This window comes from Cyrtonyx montezumae, unplaced genomic scaffold (assembly GCF_038088225.1).
Source record: "Cyrtonyx montezumae isolate F1298 unplaced genomic scaffold, pur_monq_1.0 scaffold_21, whole genome shotgun sequence".
In the NCBI taxonomy this organism is placed as follows: Eukaryota; Metazoa; Chordata; class Aves; order Galliformes; family Odontophoridae; genus Cyrtonyx; species Cyrtonyx montezumae.
This window is the reverse complement of record NW_027071948.1, coordinates 2,174,058-2,199,037: the sequence shown is the minus strand read 5'-3', so window position 1 is coordinate 2,199,037 and position 24,980 is coordinate 2,174,058. Positions and strand designations below refer to the sequence as shown.

The 24,980-nt window shown below is 46.4% G+C and overlaps 1 protein-coding gene across 2 annotated transcripts in view; it reads right to left on the bottom strand.

Moving 5' to 3' along the window:
• The window catches only part of DVL1 (dishevelled segment polarity protein 1), a 51,275-nt gene that overhangs the window by 4,826 nt on the left and 21,469 nt on the right, over window positions 1–24,980 (bottom strand). Inside the window, exons 2-11 of one of the 2 annotated variants that reach the window (XM_065738000.1) lie at window positions 23,981–24,050; window positions 18,551–18,672; window positions 14,482–14,594; window positions 9,103–9,241; window positions 5,337–5,430; window positions 5,061–5,130; window positions 4,143–4,282; window positions 3,794–3,870; window positions 3,321–3,388; window positions 2,342–2,491 (exon numbers count right to left, since the gene is read on the bottom strand). In XM_065738000.1, coding sequence (XP_065594072.1) covers window positions 2,342–2,491; window positions 3,321–3,388; window positions 3,794–3,870; window positions 4,143–4,282; window positions 5,061–5,130; window positions 5,337–5,430; window positions 9,103–9,241; window positions 14,482–14,594; window positions 18,551–18,672; window positions 23,981–24,050 — 1,043 coding nt within the window. The remainder of the gene's footprint in view (window positions 1–2,341; window positions 2,492–3,320; window positions 3,389–3,793; window positions 3,871–4,142; window positions 4,283–5,060; window positions 5,131–5,336; window positions 5,431–9,102; window positions 9,242–14,481; window positions 14,595–18,550; window positions 18,673–23,980; window positions 24,051–24,980) is intronic. The other variant, XM_065738001.1, reaches the window with a different exon arrangement.

Sequence of the window (24,980 nt, the reverse complement as noted above, 5' to 3'; positions counted from 1 at the left end):
ACCAGTTCTTTGTGCTCAGTGCAATCAGATGAGTCACTGAGATGCCAAGTCCCCACGTGCCTTCAGTTCACCACCCAGCTACGGATCAGCTCTGTGCTGTTCCAACCCACATCTCAGTGAGATCTGTCCGGGGTAAAACCACAAGGAGCTCTACAGTCACAGCTTTTCATTTCAACTCACCACAAACAGTGCCCACCTGCACTTCAACACAAACCTCTGTAGAGGTTTTTTCAGCTTATTCTTTAACCTCTGCCTCGTCCTAACCATGCAGAATCCCAGTCATCCTGTCTCTAGACACTAGGACTGGAAGGGCACTCAACCCAACTTCTTGCTCCCATCTTCTCAATCCTAGAAACCTCACGTCCAGCACATGAATTTTGAACCCTCCCCTCCCTTCTCCCAGCATCACCCACCTTTCCAAAGCACATGGGAACCACGTTTGCTCTTTTCCAGCAACTCAGAACGTTGATATAAGGTACAACAAGCATGAAACAATGAAAGCTGAGAATGCTTCTTTCAGTGCACGCACTGCTAACAACTCGTGAAAATATCCAACGCCATCCATGCATGCAATTTCAATACTTATCAAGTGAATAAACACTAACATTTTGCTTTTGCTTGAAGTTAGTTTGGTTAGTGGCAAAAAGCAACATCTTCATTTGGAAAAAAAAATCCATATTTAAAAAAATAAATCAATATTCAACTCAGTATGTGGGGAGAAACAAATCACTCTTTTGTTTGGAGACCTGCAACCTGCATGCAAAGAACACCACCACCAATCCATCAGCAGTATTTTCTGCTCTGCCAGCTGCTATGCAAACGTGAACATTTCTCAGGTGGTGCATCTTAAAATGCACCCACGTGGGTCTCAGCTTTGTCAGCTGTGGGCCTGAGCACCTGCACAGCCATGGGAAAACCTGAAAGCCCCATGGTGTGCAAGTCTGTTTCAGATGTAAATGCACTGTTTCTCTCCTGCTTCTTCTCTCATCTTCCCTTTCTCCCCAGCTTTGTCTTTCCTGGCAAGGAGGCCCACAGGACAGGTGCTCTCTGCCCTTAGGGCCCTGTGGTGCTGCCTGCTGTGCTCAGGTTCATAGGGCTGACCCGAGGGAAGCAGTGCTAAACAGAAGGTCACAGGAAAGCCCTTTTGTGTCCAGGAAAGTCACCTGGTATAGAAATGAGAAGCTGTCTCCAGAAACATGGTTCTGCTCCCAAATAACCTTTATTTTAAAACTATGATTGAGAAGGTGTCTGCATTCCACGCTTCCCAATCACATCACTGTATGTCAAGGCACATGATACATGAACATTTCAAGAGGAATGAAAGAAGAGCAACGACTCTGGTTGGACAGCAATCATCAGATACACCCAGCAATCTTTAGCACTTGGAAAGCTGAAAACACATCTCAAGATAAAGCATCCCATAAGTGGTCCACTTGCTTTCTACTGCAGATGTCCCTTCAGTGGTACTGCCCACTGTCTAAAGAGGCACTGAGCTACACCTACAACAAGAACAACCCTCCTTTTCAATACAAGGTGAGGTGTAATTCCAGGAACAATCCACTTGTAAAATCAGAGAGAGGGTATGAGAAAAAGAGGCAGACATATGTAGTCTGATAGGACTGAGATGGGCCTCGCAAAGGCAGCTTCTGTGCTTCAGCCTTTGCCCAGGAAAGATTTGTCACTAATCACTGATAGCACGTTGATCTTTAAAGCCCTCAAAGGGTTGATTCAGACATTTGGGATTTTTTAAGTAGGACAACTTGTTGGGTACGCAGATATAGTGATACTGGAGACTGCCACAGACAGACAAACCAGGAAGGCAGGCTGAACTCTAACCCGAATTTCACATGGGACATCTGCCCTGGCTTTTTTTCCCAGTTCAGTGCATTCTAAAAGGGTAAAAAAAAGTATAAAAGAAGGCTACCTAACTATCAGTGAACACTTCCCAAATGATTCCTTAGTACCCAGTGATATTTATCTGAAGGAAATGACTTAAGTTTTAGGGGAAAAAAAAAAAGCAAACAGCAGAATTCAAAGAGGGAGCCCTCACATTCACCTGCAGGGATAAAGCTGGGGGCCTGCCTTGTGACTTCAGAAGGGACCAGAAACCACTTCTTCCTGCACGTGAACCCTGGCAAAGCACTGCTGCCATGGACTTCTGGCCTTCAGAAAAGGGCTTTATGCTCCCCTTGGGAATTACAGAGGTAAGGAAACATTCAAGAGCTCTGTGATGGCTGTCGTTTCCATCGTGCTTGTGGTTGGGGTTGGCTTTGCACACAGCTCTGCACTGCTGGCCCCGAGCAGAAGACGCCTGCCCTGTGCTGGCCGCAGTGTGACTTACTTTCTGAATCAGGAATTGAGCTTGTTAGTGAGGAGCTGGTAGATGTGGTGATGCTCATGGAGGGGCTCATACCGTAACGGGGGTACGCTCCCGTCATGGCTGTGGTATGAGAGATCCACGCTGCAGGGTCAATTGGCCTCACTGGTTCAGCTGCAAAGCAACCAGAAAGGGAGAAAAAAAATTAAAAGCTGAATGGAATCACATTTGCAGGAAGCTGTAGGATCTAAGCAAGAGCACACATCATGTGCAGGTCCTTCCACTCAGCCCCAGCAGAAGGGAACAGAAAGCACCCTGCCAGCAGTATTTGGTTTAATCTAGGAGCTGCTACACCAGCCTCACAGGACATAACCATGCTGGCCCTGCTCCTGCAGCTGTGATATTTTTCCATCTGGGAAATGTTCTCACTTGTGGGAAAGAAGTTATCACGCTTAGAAGGACTGGTAACATGCTGGCTTCAATATCTCAAGCATAGCTCTCACCAGCAGGAGGCAGTTGTGTTTGTCACATGAACCTTTTATAGCTACTGAACCATTTATTGAAACAGTATTGTTAACCTACATCATTTTCAACAGTGTTTGTGCATATTCAACGAGGTGGTTTGCCTCAAGTTTTAAAACCAACCCATTTAAATCCTTTCTAACAAGCACATATGTGGTAATAAGAGGCTTTTTAACACTTCAGCATAGTTTTCCCCCAAAATTCTATCGATTAAGAGGTTAAGTTCAGAAGAACATAGCCAGCAGAAGGCGAAGAGCTTAACCCAAAGCCATGGGAAAGAAAAGAGAAATTCCCATGGATTCAGTGGGCACCACAGTCTCAAAAAGAGCACCTTAAACCTCTAAAACAATACATTCAAACTTGAAATTAGAAGCATGGAAATTGCAGGGAAAGGAAATCAGAGGCCAAGCTAGCTGAAAATGTTCTGGACCTCAATGGCTTCGCAGGAACTCAGCAAGGAGCATCATCAATATGTACTCACCCCTGGGGATGGTGAAATAACTCCTGGGAGTGGGGTCCCAGCATTTGGCTACCGTTAGGCTAATAGGTCTAGGAAGAAAGAAAACAGGCAAAGGTGACACTCAGCTTCCCCCACAGAAGACATAACTTATTCAAGTCCATTCCAAGAAGGTTTATTGATGCTTGTTAAAGCATTTTCAGTACAGACCAGTAGAAGACCAGTTTCTGTTTTCTCATATACCATGGCCCTACTGGTGAAACTCTCTTCCCATAAACAGATGGTGCTGCTGAAACCAGGCAACTCCCAGTTTGTGTTGGCTTTGGCTGGTACACTGAAACCAGTCCCATCTATCCATCACTCACACCGAGAAGCGCCGAGTTGAAATCAGCAGTCATGTTGGCTGCTTATTGAGATCAAAATGTTGATTTCTGGGAGGTTTGCTCAACACAACAACGAGTGCAGAGGATAAGCAGCAGATTTTGTAAGGTGCTCACCCTGGCTTGGAGACTATTTCCCGTAAAACCCGTACTGCATCATCATTGCTCATGTTCTCAAAATTGACATCGTTCACCTGAAATGATACGAGAAGCTGCAATCAGGCTCAGCAATAGGAGCAGTAAGGACATTTTGGGTCTTTAGACAGAAGTACTGCTTCTCAGGACACACCAACTGCCCAGCAGAGTGCAAGAGGATTTACAGACTTAAGTGATAACCGTTTTTGTGACACTCTGAGCATGGATGAATTCTGCTGGTCGTTTACTGACTCCATGGATCTGGTGGGATGACTGAGCTGAAGCCATCAGTGTGAAAGAGAGCAGTGCATGTGTCTGGACGTGGACCAACCTGCAGAAGCATGTCTCCTGGTTCAATTCTTCCATCTGCTGCCACAGCCCCTCCTTTCATAATAGAGCCAATGTATATGCCACCATCACCCCGGTCATTGCTTTGTCCTACAATGCTGATTCCCAGGAAGTTATATTTTTCTATACAGGCACAAAGTGGAGGGTGGGGAGGGAAAAAAAAAAAGCAAACAGTGATTGAAATGAGAGTGAAGAGCTAACAGCTGGCAGCTTCAGCCCTGAACATTCAGTTCATTGCTTTCTCACAACACATCAGTGGGTTGCATTTGATTCCCAGTTACCCCAGCATCTCAGTTTACCCTACCCTGGTAAGTCTGCCTGGCATGTTCAGGGACAGACAGCAGGGAAATGTTGCTAAATGCATCATTTTTTCATATAAGACACTGAAAAGTTATGTTAAAAAAATCAGCAAAAGGAACAGCATAGAAAAGATGCATCTACACCTAGAAATCAGGCAGCTCACCAGCACTAGGCAATGCTTTCCCAGGCTTCAGAGAGGGAGGAGAAACGTGGTGCTGCTGAAAGGCACTGAAGCGACAGTTCTACTTCTATCAGGCTAAACAAGGAAACACATGCACTGCAGAAACACTAACCTTCAGTGTTAGGAACAAGAACAGAAGGACAATGTCTGACTCGTTACCATCCCTAGAAATAGGAGCACAACTGCATACTCTGAGTCCAGAGCTCCAGCTCCTTCCCCAGGCTTCTCAGGCAGAACACTGAGCTGCTGGTGCTGCCTATTAGCCAGTGCTGGACTAGGAACACAGGCACTGACAGAGCTGCCATCCCAGCTGCCATTCCCTTCAGTCCTAAAGTTCTTTCAAATCAATGAACTTCCTACTGATTCCAAGGGCCACTACGCCATGACAAAATACACCACAAACATTGCTCATCCTCTTACCCATGTTGAGTGTGACAGTGATGATATTTAGGGACATGGTAGAATCAGTGATGCTGCTGAACGAGGACGACTGCAAAACACAACAGAATATTCTCACGGTTTGAAACGGCTCCAAATAAGACAGGACAAATAATACTGATCTCTTCAGGAACTCGTTAACAGGTTTCCATCTGGAAGGTATCCAGAAACCTCTATGGCCTCTGAACCCCTTCCTGATTCGCATGCTACACTCCCAATCACAGTTCACCCTCATGGGAAGTCGTGATGCAGCCTTACCCTGTCAATCTGCCGCATCCTTTGTTTCCTCCTCCTGCGCTTATGCTTCCGTATGAGCCGTGACGAAGTGCTCTGCTCAGTGGAGCTGCTCAACCTGAGGGAAATTCAGAGCAGATGTCAATCCCATAAAGCTGAGCCACTCACAGTTGTCTGCACCCTGCCAAAAACAAGGCTGATTCCCACAAACCCCAAAGGCGGCCATCGTTCAGGCACCAGCAGAGAGCTGACAAAGCATTGCTCTGCTTGCTGCTGAACTGCTGCTCAATCCCAGCACGTGCTGGATCTTCACCTCCTCCTAGGAGCACAGAGAAGTTACCAGCTCCTCTACAGCATGGATTAGGGAGAACAGTTTTACCAGCTTGCTGAAAGCAACGTGCCTTGCAACAGGCATGTACCAACTCTGGAAGAACAGCTGCACGTTAAACAACGATTTCAGTCTCTTAGTATTATTACTTTCTTCTTCTGCTAACCACTCTGCAAACAGGGACTGGAATTCACTGGAATGAAGTGGCACTTGATAACTGCCAACTGGCAGCAGAGGAACAGTGAGCATCATTCACTTCTGCATATTCTGTTTTTCAAACTTGTACACCCTAAATGCATCACATCCTACACACCTAGGCTCTCCTACCTTCGGAAGGGAGAGGATTCTCACTTTACAGAGAGTAGACTGAGGTACAGAAAGATTGAAATGGTTTTGTCCAAATTCATTTCAGAAGCCTGGAACAAAGTCTGGGTTTCAGAGATACCAGGGCAACACCACAGAGATTCCTCTCCTCTACTTAGGATGTTAAGAATGGCAAAAGAGACAGAGTAATGCTCTGCTATTAACTAAGATCAAAATCAATCCAGCCCAACACAACACAAGTAACTGGCACTGGCATAAAGAAAACGGTGCCAGCTTCCCCCCCCCCCCCATTTCCACATCCCTATCTTCAAAGTCCTACCTGCACACAGGAATGCTAGTATACCTCAAGCAAAATCTGATACTGGCAACCCCAAAACAGAGCTTGCTGCCATGAGGTTACAACCCACCACGCTGGGAAACCCAGGTTTGTTGGAGCTGAGAATGCTCAGCTGAGCATTAGCAATGATGGAGCTCAGAGGTCGTGAAGCTCTTCATGTTCTCCTTAAGCTCACATAACTATTTCAGGTATGTTAACACTCCTTTTTCCCCTCCCAACAAGGCATATTAATTTAAGAGCCAAGAGGCGGTGTTTTCCAAAGAGATCCAAGGTCTGATAACTCTCCATCCGTGGAAGCAGCTCACAGCACCTGCATTTCTGAGCTCTCCCCTTCTCCACAGGGAAGATAAAGAGGTTTCTCAGATGCTGAGCTCCCAAGATTCGACCTGCTCAATATTTACCACTGTTTTTCTAAGTAGTGGTAAGGACTGACACAGAACCCTCTTGCATTTTACTATCAGTGCTCTCTCCCTTTCTATCCCCCTTCTGATTTCACTCTGCTCCTCCTCTCCCCCACATTGTCTCCTTTGTAGGATTCAGCTCAAACTTCCCAGCACACAACAGTCAGGGAGAATGTGCAGAAAGGCAAAGCATGCTGCTGCCATCACAGCAAATCTGCCTGCTCCTGCAGAAAGGCAACACAAAGAAACAAGGGAGCTCTTCTGCCTGAACACAAACCAAGCAACAAGATGCCCTCATATGTGGTAAGGGAGATGTGAGTGCCTGCCCACCACCAATTACAGATACATCTGATGCTCCAATCTGCAAACACACTCTGCACTCTAACAAACATTTGTTAGATACTTATTCACTTAACAGAAGACAGAAAAAATTACCATAGCCAACATCAACCCATATCCAAAATACTGCTACCATTAGCATTCAGTTGTATCATATTTTGAAGACAAAGGAAAGAAAGCTATTGCAGTCATTAGTTGGATGGTTCATCACGAAACGAAGAACTTCTCTTTTCTGACATCCAAAAATAAAAGACCCATCACAACACTAAGCTTCTATTCCCACAATTACAAAAGTCAATTGAACTGCTGCTGTTAGACTTCTCACAGAGATCTGCCTGCACTATAAATACAATGTTTTGTGCCACACCAGCAAAGTGTCAAACAAATCTTAACTACTCTGAGTTAAAATCAATAAAGCAGTGACACACATGCACTGTTAGGAAACCATCCTCGAGCTCTCCACTTGGAAGGCAGCATCATCCCTTACAGCTGCCTTCCTCAGTGACCTCCCCTACGTGCAGCCTCCCTTGTAAGGCAGGCTCTGACCCTACAAGCTCAGCAGCTGTAATTAACAACTTACCCCCTTCAACCTTGTCTTCCCAGGTCTCTGTACCCAGCAGATCTGGAGCATGCTCGATTTTCTGCTCGGCTGTTTTTGCCTCTAAAGGAAACTTCTCCCTGCCAGCACCATCTCTCATCTGCTCGAGAGCATCATCGCTGTAACACAACAGCATACCTCGGAGCATTCCATTCAGTTGCTCTTCCTGACTAGCTGGCCTGGCAGCTATTCTGTGTGCCAACAGCTTCTGCCCCAGCCTAGAAAGGAAAAGGCCTCGGCTGCAGCTTCGAAGAGTCACTTTCTTTGCAGGTCAGACATGGGAAGCTTTACATTATTAATACAGAAAGATTTAGCTGGGTCTAGTGTGCCACAGTGGCCACCCTGACTGTGCAGATCCTGCCCTACTGCATTTCTTCCTGCCCCGGAAATGATTAATTCATGTACAAGAAACACAATCAGCTGCAGGGCTGTTGTTGTTTGTGGGTTTTTGTTGTCGGTTTCCTGCTGTTGTTGGTTTTGGTTTTGGATTCTGAAATGAAACTGCAGAAGCAGCTCTTAAACCTAATTCAGAACCCAGCCTTCAGCATTCATTGAGTTACCCTTACAGCCCTTCAGAAACACCCAGCCTTGAACCAGAACTTGAAGGAGCTGCTGCTCTTCAACAGGTATTTAAGCCACAATTAACCCCCAGACCAAACAGATAGACAGAGTTCAATAAACTAACGTATAAACACAGCCAACGTGTAAAGCTCTCCAGTATCAGTGGATCTCTGCTGTTCCCCCTCTACCCAAAATTTGCAAATGACATGCTGCACCTTTCCTTCTTCATTGCCACAGGAGCTGCAATCTGTTTGTCCTCTGCCAGCTCTCACTGATCTCTAATGGGTTTTCATGGTCCATTTGGCTGAGTGCTTTAAACAGCTCTAGAGGTGAACGCTGGCACTGAAGACAGGAAAATGAACCACAAAGGCCTTGATTGATTTTGCCCATTTCAAACTTGATATTTTGAATCCGAGAAATGCACTGGCTTACAAACATCTTAAGAACTAAAGTATCCCCCTAGGGATGAATTCCTCTACTGCCCATAGGTCTCAGACCATGCATGGGAATTCCTTTACAGTTTTCTTGTTAGGAATGGACCAGGGCTTCATTTACACACCACTGTTTAACAAATAAGGAGAGCTGAGCACTGCCTGGATTTTAAAATGTAACCATTCCTGCTATTAAAAGGGAAAAACAGGAACAGAACTTAATTGGGAGCACTTTGGATAGGGACCCCAACAAGTTAGCTCTGCTCCTGGAGCAGTGACTTAACACAACACTCATACATTACCTGTCCTCAAACCATATCGAGCATGAAAAAGCAAATAAGAGGAAGAAGTGCATGAACCTTCTGATCTCAGCAGCCAGCACGTTTCAGGAAAGCCCAGATACATGATCAAGAAGCTGGGAAACAGATGCAAACAGGATTTAACAGCTCAGCCATTATGGCAATGGCCTACCTGCTGGTGTTGTCATCGTCATCTGAGTCGATGAAGCTGCTGGATTCCAGCTCACTGCTCATCATGGTAGAAGAGCTGTCGTAGCCAGGAGGGTGCTCACGATGTCTGTCCAGTTTGGGATGGCCATTGATCCGAGGAACTATAAGAAGAAAAGAAATGAGTAGTACTGGGCAAAGAGGAAGAGCAGGGAAGAGATGGCACAAGGTGAGGAGGAGCACTGCTTCCACACTGAGACTTGCAGCCAACTCTGCAGGATCCATGTACAGAAACCAAGCTCTCTGCACAACCTGGTTTCATACAACAGCTGGAAAACCTCGTGCCCTGGCCTGCCCATCTACCTTTTCCCTAACATTTTCACTTGCCAAGGTATCTCAAACTGCATACCCTTAGCACTGTGCTCTCCAACAGAGCAGCACAACAGTGCTGTTTGCTGAATTATTAACTTCCTACAGAAGGACAAAAAGCTCAGAAGAATATTTACAGCTTCTGTGCCATTTAGGAAGGACTGCAATAGCTCACCTGCTCCCGAGGCTCAGCCATGCAAACACAGTACAATACACAAGTGTCACATTCTTTGATGGAGTCTTTGGGACAAGCAGAACAGATGCAGCATGGCATTATTTGGCTAATAAAGGATACTGAAAAGGACAATTCTTCCAAGTGCTATCACTAGTTTTCACACGTTTTTTTCCAGCTCCCCTCTCTTCAGGCTCCTTCTGCCTGCCCTTATCACAAGCAGAAAGAATTTGGACACACAAGATAACGATAACCAGAGTAAATTAGTGCCTGCTTTCAGTGCCACTTAGAACAGTTACAGTATTATCCCCAGATTTTGACCCATGGCCCTCAGAAAGCACTGGCTGACATGGCCTGGGCCCTTCACCCCACCACCAGACTCTCCCAGATCATTTCCCTATTTGTGGAAGAACACAGCAGTGCTTCTTAACTCTCAGTGAAGTTTAAGAGTTGCACAGCAAACAGCACCTGAAAAAGCATACCTCTGCTCCTGGGAAAAAACACCACCACACATTGAAGCCATCTTCTTTCCCCTGCTTTTCCTGAAGCCAGTGAGTACCTCCAAAGGCCACCACCCCTCCTGCCATCCCCCTCCATCCCTCGGGCAGCAGCAGCCCCACTCAGCCCCTCAGCACCCTCTCTCTCTATCCCAGCACAGCCTGGGTCGGGTGCTGAGGTGACTCCTCCTTTTTCTAAGGTTTTTCTAATTAAGCCAGAACTGTCTTGGGGTATGGGTAGGCAGCCACTGCCACGCTGAAGAAATACTTTCACAAGCCATGACTGCAATGCCATTCACAAAGCACACAGGTATTCCACCCTCAGTGCAACCCAGCCCCTGCTCTGGTTCGATGCCTGTCCCACTAATAACCAGGGACTTCCTGCCCCATTGACCCTCTGCTCCTGTTTCTTCATTAGGAGATGACAGGGCTCATTGAGACTGACTGACAAAGGCTTTTCCACGATGCAGAGATCAGAATAAAGTGTGGCCTCAGAGGTTAAAGTACGTCCTCCTTGGCTTTTATCAACAGCAGAGCTGGTCCTGCCTGAGGGACAAAGGCACAAAGTGCAAAATCAAACAGGCCTTGAAAGCAGAAAGCAGCAGAGGAGCATCTGCTCGAAGAGCTTGTAAAGAGCACTCTGTAACCCTGCAAAGAACAAAGGTGAGAGCAGTTCGGGAGGAACACACAACTGAGCTTCCAACTTCAGAAAGTCTTCACCAATTACTGACACAAAATCCATTACCTCTTTATTACTGGAGACTTGCCACCCCATTGGTGCAGCTCGCGGTTGCACGCAGGGGCTACGACGACTGAAAATCCAGAGCTGCTCTTTGCAAACATTTGGGGACTCACGAGTGCAGAGCACAGCCCCTGCCCAACCCGTGAGCTGGCTGCACCACAGTTATGTTCACTGCACCACTAACTCGGTGCTGAAACACCAGCATCAACACATGATGGCTGCAGATTTGCCAGGAAAACAAGCAGTAGCTATAAAACATCCTCCAATGCCAAAGAAAACTTGTCCCTTAATTATCTCCCTGATTAGAACTTCCACTGTCCCATTTCCCAAAAGGGATGGAGAGCTTTGTTCCACTCACCCAGGGGTCCCAAGGACATGTGCCAAGCAGACCACTCACATTCCTAATTAAGATCCTCACTCTACTTTCTCTTAATAAGACTTTGTCAACTTTCCAAAGCAATGTGGACTTCTGTTGCTTTAAGAGAGAAAGTGGAGCTCTGACATCCTGACAGCTCAGCCCTTTTGGATTAGTTTTGTTTGAAGCTAATGCCAACAACTGTTTTCCTACTGATGCTAAAGGTGTTCAGGAAAAGTTGTATTCCCAACTCGGACAAAAGCTCCTCTGGATACAAAACCTCTCCAAAAAAAAATCACTTCTCTGCACGTGCAGCCTCCACAGTTATTATATATCCACTATTATTATATATCCACATATTATTATATCATACTATATATTATATATCCACTATTAGGTCTTAAAATGTATACGTCTATAAAAGCACACACAAAGGTAACTTGGGGAGCTGTGCAGAGAGCAGCTGGGGAGAACTCAGTGAAATGCAGTGGCAAACTCAGAAGGAAGCTCCAGCCACGCAGCAAAAACTGGTTCCTAAACACCAGGCTGACAGGACACATCATTCTGCACAGCTCACAGTAGGGTCCTGCCCTCCTGCTTGCATTGCCTTTGGGTGATTTTTGTTTAACTCCACCTGCAGCACATCTCTGTTGTGCTCCCCCCTCCTCTTCCCTGCCCCTATGGGTTCTCCAAGTCAGAATAGGAACCTCAACCCCTTGAACTCAACTGCACTGCAGTCAGGGGTCAGTGCAAGTTTCCCTGACCTGCACAGGTTCTAGTTCAAAGTGTTTATGCCTAAGCAGATCCCAAATGGCTCAGCAGCACTGTTTTTCACTTAGCCTTGTTTGAAATGAAGTCCATAATAAACCATTCAATTCTTCTTGAGAAACAGGTGGAACTTCATGCAACAGCCAGGGATATCCTCATGGTTAGGGTGGGTAACTCTTTGACACTCACTTCACACCAGTAACGAGCTCCAGCAGTGACAGACACATTGTGGTATGTGTTATGGTACAGCTCAGTGAGCTGACAGTACCGTGCTCGGGTCCTGGCTACTTGCATAACCAATACCTGTGGAACAACCTGCGGGCAAAGCAGAGCTCCAGTGAGGATCACACTTCCTGCCTCTCTATGAATTACTAGAGCTATAATTTTGGTATTAGTTAAACAAGTCTCTACAGGACCAAGTGAAACGCACTAGCTGCATTTCCTTCTTTCTGTAAGGAAAAGAGGATTTACCACTCCCTCCCAATGCCCCCAAAACCGGCTGTGAAGCAGGAGTCATGACCCTGCTGCCTCTCCCCACCACTCTCCCCCTTCTCCTGTGACTCTTCCCCCATTTAACACATGATCCCTCAGCTGGCTTTCCTGAAGCTGAAGCCAGTTTCAGCTGAACTAATACAGACCCATTCACTGAAGCCAAAGGCAGCCTACAGCACGTGCTCTGGTCACACTAAACCAGGCAGGAAGGGAGGGACACATATGAGTACAAAGGATAACATGCACTTAAGACAGGCAGGGAAATGTGAAGATGGTATTTTTAGCTCTTTGGTGCACAACCCTCAGGGCTTAATGCTGCCATACAGTAAATGAGCAGAGAAGAGACACAGCAGAAATGAAGGGCATTCAGCTATGTCAAGTGTTAACTCAGCAAGTTAAAGCATTAAGCCTCTAACGAAAAGAAAACCCATACAGAGAGCTTGTAATATACAAGAAATCATCTGGCAAAGAGACAGCCTACAGTAAACACAGCCAATGTCCCTCAGGTAAACTGGCACAATCTGATTCTACAAGGGAAGTGCATTCTGTGTAGGCTTTGACATATTTCCCTGCTCAGTTCAAGCCTGGAATCTTAACATGACACAGAGGAATCATAATGCACTGAAGGTAAAGACAACAACATCCCTGCACAGGGACACTTTGCTGAGCAGCTTTCTTTACAGCCCAACGAGTTACAGGAGTAGCCCTAAGAGATCAGTGTAAAGGAACATAACCAGAATCCATACAAAAGACCTGGCACTTTCAGACACTAGGGGAAGAAGAAAAAAGAGGGGGCAGACAACTTAGGGAGGGTCCCAGCACTTCCCTTTCCCTTCTTATGGAATGTAACACAAAGAAGAGCAAAAGCTGGGGTAGAGGGAATTAAAAATGAGACCATAAAGTCTGTCTGCCTATGCTTCACCTTTCATCAGGCTCACAAAGCTTCTAAAAAGAGGAAGAGGAAGCAACAAAGGAGGCAGGCGACACGTGAATGTGAAAAACAAATCACCTTTCAACATTCTTCCAGTACAAAGTTTTCACCACGACACTTATTCAAAGATTCTCCCTGTTTCTGTGATTCCCCACGGGGATCTGGAGGCAATAGCATGCAAAGGCAGCTCTGTGCTCCACCCACTATTTGAGCAATTTTCATCCACTGAGTCACTTACAAGTTGGAAGGGCAAAATGAACAGAAGACACCTGCTTTTAATACACACTACATGCAACTTGTGCTTTTCTAATACTTCAGTGGGTGGAGCTGTGAATAAAGCCTGTGATGGCATCTCTTGTGCCCAAGTATTCCATATTCTGGTCCATTTCAGACTCAAAGGTTGGCACCTATTAATTCTTAATTAAGCCTGGAAATTCTTGCCTGGCAACAAATGAAAAAGAAAGTTCACTTTGATGTACAGACTAGAGGCAAGAGATTATGTTCTGCATTATATGCGTGCTTAAAAACAGGGATCTTCAGAGCCAGTGTGCTGCAGCTGTACCAGCACACAACACCACCGTGGGTCCAAGCAGAGAGAAATCAGCAGAAATCATTACAGAGGATTTTGGCTCAGATCCTGCAATGCTAAAATAACAAGGCTTTCCAACGGCCTACAGTGCAAACTCCCAATACTTCATACAGATAATGTGGTCTCCCTTTAAGTGGGCAAACCTGAGCAAGGCAGTCTTGCCACGATGGTTCAGAACTCAGTGCTGGCTATGTTGTTAACCTGGGGAAGGATAATTGTCTTCTACTACTACAGAAAGTTCTGTCTATCATCCCAAAGTATCTCCCTGCCACTTTGCTGTAGGTAACCTAGAGCTCTTCAAAAACGCTGAGCTTCAAAGCGTCTCAAAGCAATTACCAAATTCCTCTATTAAAGTAATAACAGTCCCTCACAGCATGCAGGAACGTAGGCACTTCTCTTCTGCAGTACTCATGCAACATCAGTTGTTGCTCTGCACAACAGAAGAATCTTTTTTCTAAGTGAAAAAGGGGCAGTGTGATCCAGACTCACCATCCTCGTGCCCTTCTCTGTTTCTCCGCCGATGTCTGTCCCGACGGTGGCTGATAACTGACTCTGTTCCTGTTTCATTGTCCAGTCCATCCCGGCTGCTGGCAGCATTTGGGCTGTTAGAAAACACACAAGGAAGAAACAGTGAAGTCATCTTCTTTTTGTTTTTATTTCTGGGTAAGAATGGTTGGATCAGTGAGCAAGTTGGTTTAGAATCCTGAAACTACTACACAGATGAGCTGCAGAGCTGGCAGCTGCAGAGCAAGCTCCCCCAGAATGCTCTATTCACCTTAAAACCACCTGAAGAGGGAAAAGACAGCTCAACAGCCATGCCCTGAGACACAGAGAAGGGATCATATTAGATCACGATACACATGGGAAGCTCCTCCTCTAATACCAGCACAGCACATGCCCTAGCAGGGGCTCATGCTCAAGAAGTAGTCCAACTGGGAACAAAACTGCCTTTCCTACAATTTCTCTAAATCTATACAATCCAAACTCTGTGCTTTGGCACACGTCCTCAAGTGCTTGTTCCTCTCCAGACAGTCTTGCTTCCCTGACAGCAGCCAGCTAAAGGGGCAGAAGCTGCAGCCACTTTGCTTTAAAAGTGCTGACCTTGAAAGCCCAAGTCCTGCAAGTCACAGCAAAGCTTGAGACAATTAAGTGTAACACTGAGACAGACCCCAGGTCCTTTCCTCATCTTCTCAACCATCTGAAAGCTACACAGCTATGGTAGAGCAGCACAGCACCCCATCCAGTGAGTCGCTGTGAAGGGCCATTAGGAGCAAACAAGCTTTGGGCAAAAAGCAGAAAGATCCCAACGACCACCTCCGTGGCCACATTTCTTCCATTATCCTTTTGTGAGGGCTCCACTGAGAGCCAGTTTCTTGTTCCTACAACTAATTAGTCAGAACAAAAGGTTTCGAAGAGGCAGCAGAGAATTCTGCCCTGTGGCGTAGGGCCACTCTCTGGGATGAATCTAAACAACCAACTCCAGCTCCTTATTCTTGAACTTCAAGCACTGAGAAAGGGCCATTTCTCGATTCACATAAACAAGCCTGCTTTTTTCTTCTAATTCCAGCAGACATGTCTGCAAACCAACAGCAGTAGCTGTAACGTAGCACACTGAATGAGTAAGACCACCTCCTTGCAACCATCTGTTCCAAGGTCAGTGCTGAAGAAAGAGATCAGCCACTCAAAGCAGAGCTGGTCGGAGCAGAGGGCACCACGGGGATGCTCTTTTCTCTGTCACTGATGGTGAAACCTGGGCATCTGCTCAGCCTGATGGATGGGCACTCAGTGCATGGAGACTGCTGTGCAGCAGCAGGAGCCTGAGCAAACAGCTGGCACGGCAAGCACATCTCTACAGCTCCACTGAAGAGGACTGCTGAAAGCTTTCTGCAACGGCACACCCACACACTTGCTTTGCACGAGTGAAATGTACTGACATGCCCACCACACAAATTAGGAAAGAGGCTGTTATTCGAGAAAACATCTGAATGCACTGCCCAAGCCCTAACGAAGCTACCAACATGGAAGCATGCATTTAAGCACTGACACAAGTACACCTGCATTCCTCAGGTCAGCCCAATAGAGTTGAAAGGGGGTAACAACTTTTCCTAAGGCAGCATCCTCTGCCTTTGTCACACACAAAGAAGGGCACAGAGCTCAGCCAGCCAGCCCTGCGAGGCACCCAGACATCTCAGCAGCACCATCTCGTGACTACTGCTGTTACTTACTCAGTCCTAAAGCATTTTCCAGGCTTCCAGCTGGCCTGTTTCCTCTCCCATCGCTGAGCAAATTCAATTCAATTTCTGACGTACATACCCAAGAGCTGTGGGCAAACGTCAGCAAGGAAGAGCAGAGGTCACACATGCACCTCCACCACTAACCCAGGAGCAGCCTCACCCATTCAGATGGACGTGGATTTGGCAAGGGGTGAGCTGAAGCAGTGGAGCATGAAACACAGGCTGAGCTTCAGGACCTTCAGCAAAGAGGAAAAAGGAAATTTTCTTCGGGTTGAAATCAGTGATTGGAGCAAGATGTCAGTACTGTCAGACAGCTTTGATGAATTATCACTTCACCTCTGATAATTATCTTGTTCCCTTGGAAGGCGTTGCTTGCCTTTCTGCTCCATCCATTTCTTGTATTCTTTGTAGACCAGGAAACATTTTTATTTGCACAATTACCCAACACCTAGCTTGGTTGGGGCTTCTTGGATAAATAAGGCCTCTATCAGCAGTGCAGAAGGAAGACAGGAGATGACAGATCTCTTGTTAGTTTTAATTGAGCAAATAAAAACTCAGGGACTTAGGAGTCAAGAAGATAAGACAGTCACAGAAAGGGACGTGATAGGTGAGTACAAAGAGATAGTGAAGTTAGGGCTGTGCAAGACACAGGATTGCACTAATCATTCTTAGAAGGAAAGAGTATTGCAACAACAGCACCAAGCACACTTCTGTAGAACCATAAACCAAAATCTCAAGATCTGTCATTTCAAAGAAGGATAGGAGCTAAGAGTCACAATTCAAGTTCTGGAAGTCATGCTTTGCAATTAGAGATTGAGCAACTCAACTTATTTTGCTAGTCCAAGAGAAACAATCCATTTCAAAATACTTCATCACTCAGAATCTTTATATCTAGGATGGATGTTGATGGGTTGTCTTTTTACAAGCAGATAGCTCAACAGAAGGGAAGGGGCAAGTAACCAAGTGAGTTCCTCTGTCCTGTGTGTGCTGTGGAAATAGAAAGTCACAGGCAGGATTCTTTGGACCCCAGAGTGCAGCAGGTACACTAGCAAGCAGATCACAGTTTTAACCTGTCTGAATGCATACAGTTATCAGCAGCATGGTTCCAAAAACACAGTCTTGTGCCTAACTTGCAATGTAATTACTTCCTGGAAAAGAATCTTGCAGTTATTACATTTAGGTATAGGGCAGGAAGACAAAGAACTACTTATGCTTGCAAGCCATGTGACTGTATTCATACTAACCTCCCCTGGTCAGCACAAAGCAATTCACAGACGCATGAGGGCAGTAAAACCCTTGCAAAAAAAAACCACAGTGACAGGCAGGGATCGTTATTTCTTAAGATTTCTTGTCCCCTCTAAAACACATTTGTCTGTAAAAGGCTCATGCAGAACACCCAGGGCTCTTCCAGGCAACACATATCACAAACAGCAGAGGGAACGTAACAATGGGCACGTCAAGGCTGGGTTTCCCTTGCAAAACCAACGAACCACTGGCTCCCTAGCCCGTCCTTCTGGCTATTTGTTCATGTCAGCAATTCAGAGCACAACGCAAGGTGCCAGTCAAGAGCAGAAAATGAAACCAACATTAACCCCTGCATCCGAGGGCTGCTTGACACTCTGGTCCCTGCAGCAAAAGGGGCTCAAAAAGAGAACGTCAGTACTCACAGATGTGATGAGCAGGAGAAGCTCTGCCAAATTGCAGACATGAGAGGCCCTGACAGCTCAATTCAGTTAGCAAATGACACTTCTCACGCCTCAAGACAGATGGGGCAGATTTCCCATACATAGAGAAAGAGGGCTTCTGGACATTAACACCAAATTCACAACAGATGCATGAAAGGCTTGGGGAATACCACCATCTGGTTATCCACAGAGAAAAGAAAAAGCAGAGAATTCTGGCAGCTAGTGCAGGAGAAGACAGGAACACAGGCTTCAGCTCTGATGTGGGCTCTCCAGTGCTGTTCTAACCCCCATGAAAGCTTGTCTGTCAATTGCTCCTGTTCACTGTGCAGCAACTGGAGTAAATTCACTGCCTCTTGATTAACAGTTCCAAGCTTCAGTGCACATACACCACATTTATGGTAATGAAAAGTGATGAAATCCACCACTTCAGCTCTTTGAAGTTTAGCATAGTTCAGGTTTTGTGTAAGTAATGCTCAAGAGCAAGACAGTGCCAGCTCTCCCCAGTTCTAACAAGCCTATTATTTTTCTAGCAGTAACAACAGATGCCAGCTTGCAGCAGCAGGGAGAAATGCAGGGAACAGACACAAAGAAACCGTGTTTTTGGTTTAAAGCAGGAATAAAAAGCCAAGTGGCTCTTACTGGAACGATGGAGGCCGGGAGTCTCCGATGCCACCTGTCCTCTCGATGGGAGGTGGAAGGTCTGCATGGCTCTCGGTGCACTGTGAGCCTGTGTCGGAGTGGGAGCTCTCAGCCAGGACCAGCTGTCAAAAGAAAGAAGAGAATTACACAGATCTGCACAGGTTCCTCCACTCTGACACGTGCTCAGATGCTGCTTTGCTACATACTCTGAGTATCCACGGGAGACATGAGAGGAAGTGCTTAGTGTCTGCTTGCACAAATTCCTTCTACTGGTTCATAAAATCATATTACCATTCAGCCTCAACATGAGATCATCATCAGCTAGGGTACACAAAGCTCCTGTGAACACCACAGAAGCTCTACTCACCTCAGAACAAATGATCTCGTGGGCAGGGAGAGTGCTTTTGTTCCCCAAGCAACTTGTCAGCATTCCTTGCAAAAGGCACACATACTGCAGGACTGCAAGTTCAGCTTGGTTTTGTGATGACAAAATAAAAAAGCAAAAGCTGAAACCTGACACCATGATGCTGAAGATACTACAGCTTCTAAAGTCCCTCCAGTAAAGGGAAATCCAAAATCCAGTCTGGACCAAGCACTGTATCTCAGAGCTGTCTCCATACGCAGCCCGGTGTGCTTGGGATTACTACATGCTCTGCTCCCACTACGAGGCAGGCTGTAAATTCTCCCCATAAAGACCAGTGCTGGAGATATAATTTCTTTTTCCTACCAACATCCTCAATTACTACGAGGGAGGCTGTGGAATAAAAGGTCACAGAGATGGACATGTCACAGCAGATCCTTTCAATCTCGTTTCCAATAAATTCAGGACAGAAAGACCACCTCCATTCAGCATAGCTGCTCTGACATCTTTAATTAGCAGATAAATAGGAGAAAGGAGAACAAGTCGGCCTTCCTCTCCCCACCCTCCTCGTTTGTAGCTTCTAACAATGTACCAACGGACAGCAGATGCTACATTTCAGTAAGACCAACTCCCCCCACTTCGCCTATCCACAGCCTGGTGTCTCTCCTGTGTACTTTTCAAGAAGAGGACAGATGCTTTGTGTGACAGGCACCTTTCACACACCTAGATGAAAGAGGTTTTCTACATTGATTGTGTCAAAGGAGGTGCTAGAAAAGAAGCTAAAACTGATTTGCTTATTTATCTCAACAGCCCGCTGACCACACACCACTTGCTGTCCACCACCAACAGAGGCTGGACTTGAACTACTGACCTGAAAGTGGAAAGGCCTATATCCAATTACCAATCCCCTGAATCATCTAATCCCTCTGCTGAACCACTTTAAACAATATAAGGTCTTTAATTAAGTAAATGCTCGAATAACAACCCTCCGCTAAGAGGCAGCAAGGTCTCTGCTTTGTTTTTTTGCTGTGTAGATCTAGCCCTATGCAAGTGATTCTGACAAGAACTGGTTAATTTATCAAAGATTAACTCCAGAATAACTATCAAACACTCACTGCTCCCAGGAGTTCTTCATTTCCTCCTCTAGCAAATGGAGTGCTCCGTAAATCATTTACAGCATGCTAAACTGTGTCCTTCTCTTTGGCATGCCACAGAAGGAATAAAATGCTCCACTACCATACTGTCTTGAACAAGGAAGATGTGCCATGAGACTGCCACACAGTGGCACTGAAACACAGTTTCACTGGGAAACGTGGATGACTTCTGTGTGGTTCACATGGAGGAAGCTAACAGAGAAGAGAGCAGCTAATTGCAACTGTTGATTCAGTTCATTCCATCACACTGAGTGCTGTTTGCTCTGCAGCCAATGTCATCCCACCTCTAAGGACTCTGAAATGCAAACAAATCGGCACTCCCCTGCTGGAGCTGAGCAGTGCCACCAAGCCAGGGAGTGCTCACAGTGTCAGGTTCTTATTGCTGCACTGAGTCCTTGAACCGACTTGCTTCACCTCTCTTGATTTCCCTTTTTCACCCCCACACCATATTTGCATTATGCTTTTCACTTAATTATGGAGAAGACTGCCTTTTATAGCAGCCACACAGCACAACAAACCTGCTCAGGCATGAAGGCAGCTCAAGGAACCAGCCTGGTCAACACTCACGGCTGAATATGTCAAAAGAGAACCAGTCTGGGAAGGGGAAGGAGCAAACACTGGTGTGCCCTGCTCTCACACCTCATCTGCCTATACACCAAGCAGTCCACCAGTGTGGGGATCACATTATTTCAACTGCCACCGCTACTGGGAATAGCAGCAGCTCTCAGTATTCCTCTCACACAGAGGGAAGTGAGGGACTGATAGCAGGGGCTGAAGGAATAGCTGAGAAGAGCCACTGGGATCTGTGACAGTGACTTCACAGTGCTGTGCTCAGCTACGGGTTGAAAGCGTTTCCTATAAAATCACAGATTTCTCAATCCAACTTCAGAACTCTCATGCATAGCAGAGCAGAACCACCCAACCCTAATTCTGCAAAGAGAAGGGCTCTCACAACCTGAGGATCTGCAGTTCCCCCTCACCTGGCACGCTCTTTCCATTTCCCTTCAAGTCCCCTGCCTTCTCGCCAACCTGCCTGCTCCTTCCCTGCCTCCTCTTTCCCCCAGAGGTCCTAACACTCCACTCCAGCCCGTGAGAAGATGAATGTGGGTACGTACAGAAGGAAGGTTTTCACTCAGAGGGTGGTGACGTGCTGGAACAGGCTGCTCAGAGAGGTTGTGGATGTCCCATCCCTGCAGGCATTCAAGGCAAGGCTGGATGTGGCTCTGGGCAGCCTGCTCTAGTGCTTGGTGATCCTTCCCAGCGCAGGGGGGTTGAAAAGAGATGACCTTTGGAGGTCCTTTTCAACCCAAGCCATTCTATGATATGACCTGTGAAGATGAGGCCCTGAAACCCCTTCCTTTTAAACATCAGATACCAACAAGAATCTGCTCATGTCAATTTTCATTCATGGCCTCAGTTATGTGCCAAAAGGCAGCAATGCACTTAGCAATGCACTTAGACCTCCTACCACTCCTGAGTTCCTTGCACGGGAGGAGAAACATTTCTACCCCCCCCCCAATGGCAAACACAGTGCCTAAAAACTTATATACAAACAGGACGAGCATTATCTGTTGGCACCTAGCTAATAGAGAAGGGGAAAAAAAAGAAAAAGAAAGCAAGAAGGCTCTGACATCACTGTCAGCCAATAGGATGGTGCACATCCCCAGCAGCCAGTCAGGGAACCGCTCCCAGATGTCACAAAGCCTTCCTAAAAAACGTGGTGAAGTGCCAGCACTGAGCAATAGGGGCTGGGGGGGGGGGGAGGCAGCCAGCTCAGACCTGGCTGTGGTCACCAGCCAACTCCTTCCTCAATCCCAGCTTCCACTGCGAGCTGGCCCTGCCCTGTGCAAGGAGAAGGGAAAAACACTGTATGCTTGAATTTTTCTTTTTACCTTCTCACCTCTTCGTCCTCTCCCCAGACCTGGTTCCACCTCCAGCCACAAGCTGCACGAGCCCACACTGGTGTCACACACCACCTGCACGTGTGCCAGTAACTACAAAGAACGGGAGGAAGCAGCTCCTAACAGCCACAGAGCATTGCAGCAACTGTGCTCCATCACACACGCAGTTTGGTTTTGGTTTTCACCACTTTGCCCTGAATCCTCAAGAGCTCTTCACAGCCTTTTTGTAACATCTGATCGGATGCATCAAGTGTAAAACAAAGTGGTTTGCAAGTCAGCTGCAATTGGAACTGGAGGTTCCCACCTCACATTCACAGGGTGCAGAACCCAAACTGTGGACAGGAGAGCGCTGAAGGTCTTTGGAGATGAAGTTCATCAGGAGGGCAGGCTGTGGCAACACGTGCAAGGAAATGAGGAAGAGGGCAGGAGGGCAAAACGAGCAAAGCAGGCAGTGGAAAAAGCTGCTGAGGGCCTGTGTTGCTGCTCAAGGGCACTCTGATTTAACACACTTGGCCAAAGGGAAAGGAAGCAGGGAGGGGAAGTTAGGGTGCTATGTCTAATGCTGCATGCAGCAAAATTAAAACACTGTGCTAACGAGAAGGGAAGATCTGTATCAACAACAAGCTTCATCCTCTGCTACTGCAGAAGTGAAAGCAGATTCATCAGGCCAGAGATTGATGGCAGCCCCAGATATGAGCTGTTATTTTGGCACAGAAACGCCTACACTGCCCTAACTCCAGAACAAACTGCATGAGATTTCCAGCACAAATAGCATGGCACAACAACGAGACATCAATCACAAGAGGTGCAAGCCTTCTCTGAGACCAAATAATCACATATTTGTTTGTGCACTTCCGCAATCTGGGGGACAAGGAAAACCTCAAACACTGCAAGGATGGTTACTAACTCTTCCCTTTTGTCTTCTCTGAACACGGCAGGAAATAGGATGTTTGTGTTTACTGTAGTAAGTATTAGATGAAGGACTCCGCCATATAACTAATGGCAATCTCTAAAATTCTGAGAAAAAAAAGGAAGATAAAAACCAAATAAAAGGCAACCTATAAATCGAGGAAGCAGCAGCCCTCTGTCCTGTATAATTTATTCAATCAAAATAACCCATTCCAAAATCAAAAGGATGAGATGTGGAGGAGAACAAGAGGAGGTCCAAACACCCAAGGAGGAGCACTGATTCCAATTCAATGCTACACTAATTGTGCACTGAGTTCCCAGGGCAGCAGAAGTAAGCAGCAACTAAAGACTTGCAGATCCTCCCTTGAACGCTCTCCTCTATGGAAATCAGTCCTGCATATGACACTAAGATCAAAGTGCCCACCTATGACAAATAGAAGGATTCAAATGTTATTAAAAGAGATGAAACCTGAATTTCTCCACATCAGTCATCTTGAGAACTTCAAAGCAGTCACTGCATCAGTGAAGAGAGGAGCTGGGAGGAGTCTGCTAAGCAGTATCGGGTGCACTTAAGAGTTCAAGTACATTGTCTGGATGAGAAATACACAACTATACACTGCAGGAATTTATAGTGAGGATGACAATTATCAGATAGCTTGGGGTTCTTTCACAAACCATCTGCCACTAGCTGAGGCACGTGTTCTGATGAGGAAGAGTCAGATCCATGATGCTGGAAACCAAATGAGGCAACAGCCCTGCCCCAAACATGCTTCTTCCACAAGGTAAAACCCAACTTTGCTCGTCCTAAAACACGTGAATGCAATTAACAGCAGCCCCAGTGAATAATTAAAGGGCTCCAAAACTGTGAACAATTAACTCCCAGTAAGATTGACACGTTATTTCTCCAACAATTAGCAGCGAATAGAGGCAGATAAGCACCACAGTTTGATAGATGTGAGCATAAAAAGTAATGCACAATTGGTAATGCAGGCCAGGATGCTTCAGCTGATCCTTCAGCAGAGGGAAGGGAAGCCCTTGCCACCAACCCCCACCCCACTGCCATGCCCACCATCAGACAGCACACACACAGACACGGCCGACGTACCCAGGACACCACTCTTCCATTGAAGCAAGGCAGCTTGGCGTTGTCATCTGAGATCTCCTCCTTCACCACCCTGAAAGAAAAACAACAGCAACAGAAGGAAAGTCAAGAGGTTGAAACGACATCAGAAGGGTTTCTGGAATGGCTCGTGAAAAAGACAGTGACTAAACATTGGTATCTGTCATGAAGGCAACAGCAGGGGACCTCAGGGCCCACTACCCACAGAGAGAGCTGCCAGGCCAGCCAAGGCAGAAGGTGCACACAGTCACTAACGAGGCATTAAGAGAATGCATTCGTTTGCTACACCACAGACTCCAGCTTGGCCAGAGCTCAGCCTCCCTCGGGTGGAAGAAAACCCCACCAAAAGTTGATTTGCGTGCTGTTTTATTGCCACTTTTACAGCGGCTTATGAAAACAACAGCAAATGTTGGACACCAGTTCTCCAGGAGGGCTATGGGAGCCTTTCTGCAGTTCCCCAGCCCACCTCGGGCTAACGACAATCATTCCCTTCTGACAATCTCTCAGCTCTGAAGAAGCCAACCTGAATTCTCCTCCGACTCAATGCTGCGGTTCCCAGACCACGTTTTCCTTTATTTATGTTTGTGTCTTTCTTGTTGCTGAGGAGTAAAACCACGAGGGCCACAAAGTAACTGAGGACGCATGGAATGGGGTCAGATTATGAGAAAGGGAGAAGAAAGAAAACAAAGGGGAAAGGAGGAGAGAGGAGATCAGAGCAACAGGGTTTCTCTTCGATGCGTTTTTGGAAAAAATCAGGGATCAAGATCACTGCTAATTCCTTCACTTTCACTTTATTTTTTCTTCCTAACATTCCTTTCTCTCTCTGTGGGTGTTTGCAATGGCTAGCAGTTCAATATCAAGCAGGCTTCACCCCACTTTTACTACTGCACAACAACGCTTTAAGATATTCATTTAACCCCTACAGCATCTGTCCTCCATCCCTCCACCTTTTGGCAACAGATCAGGATATTTCAGTGCTGTTTTT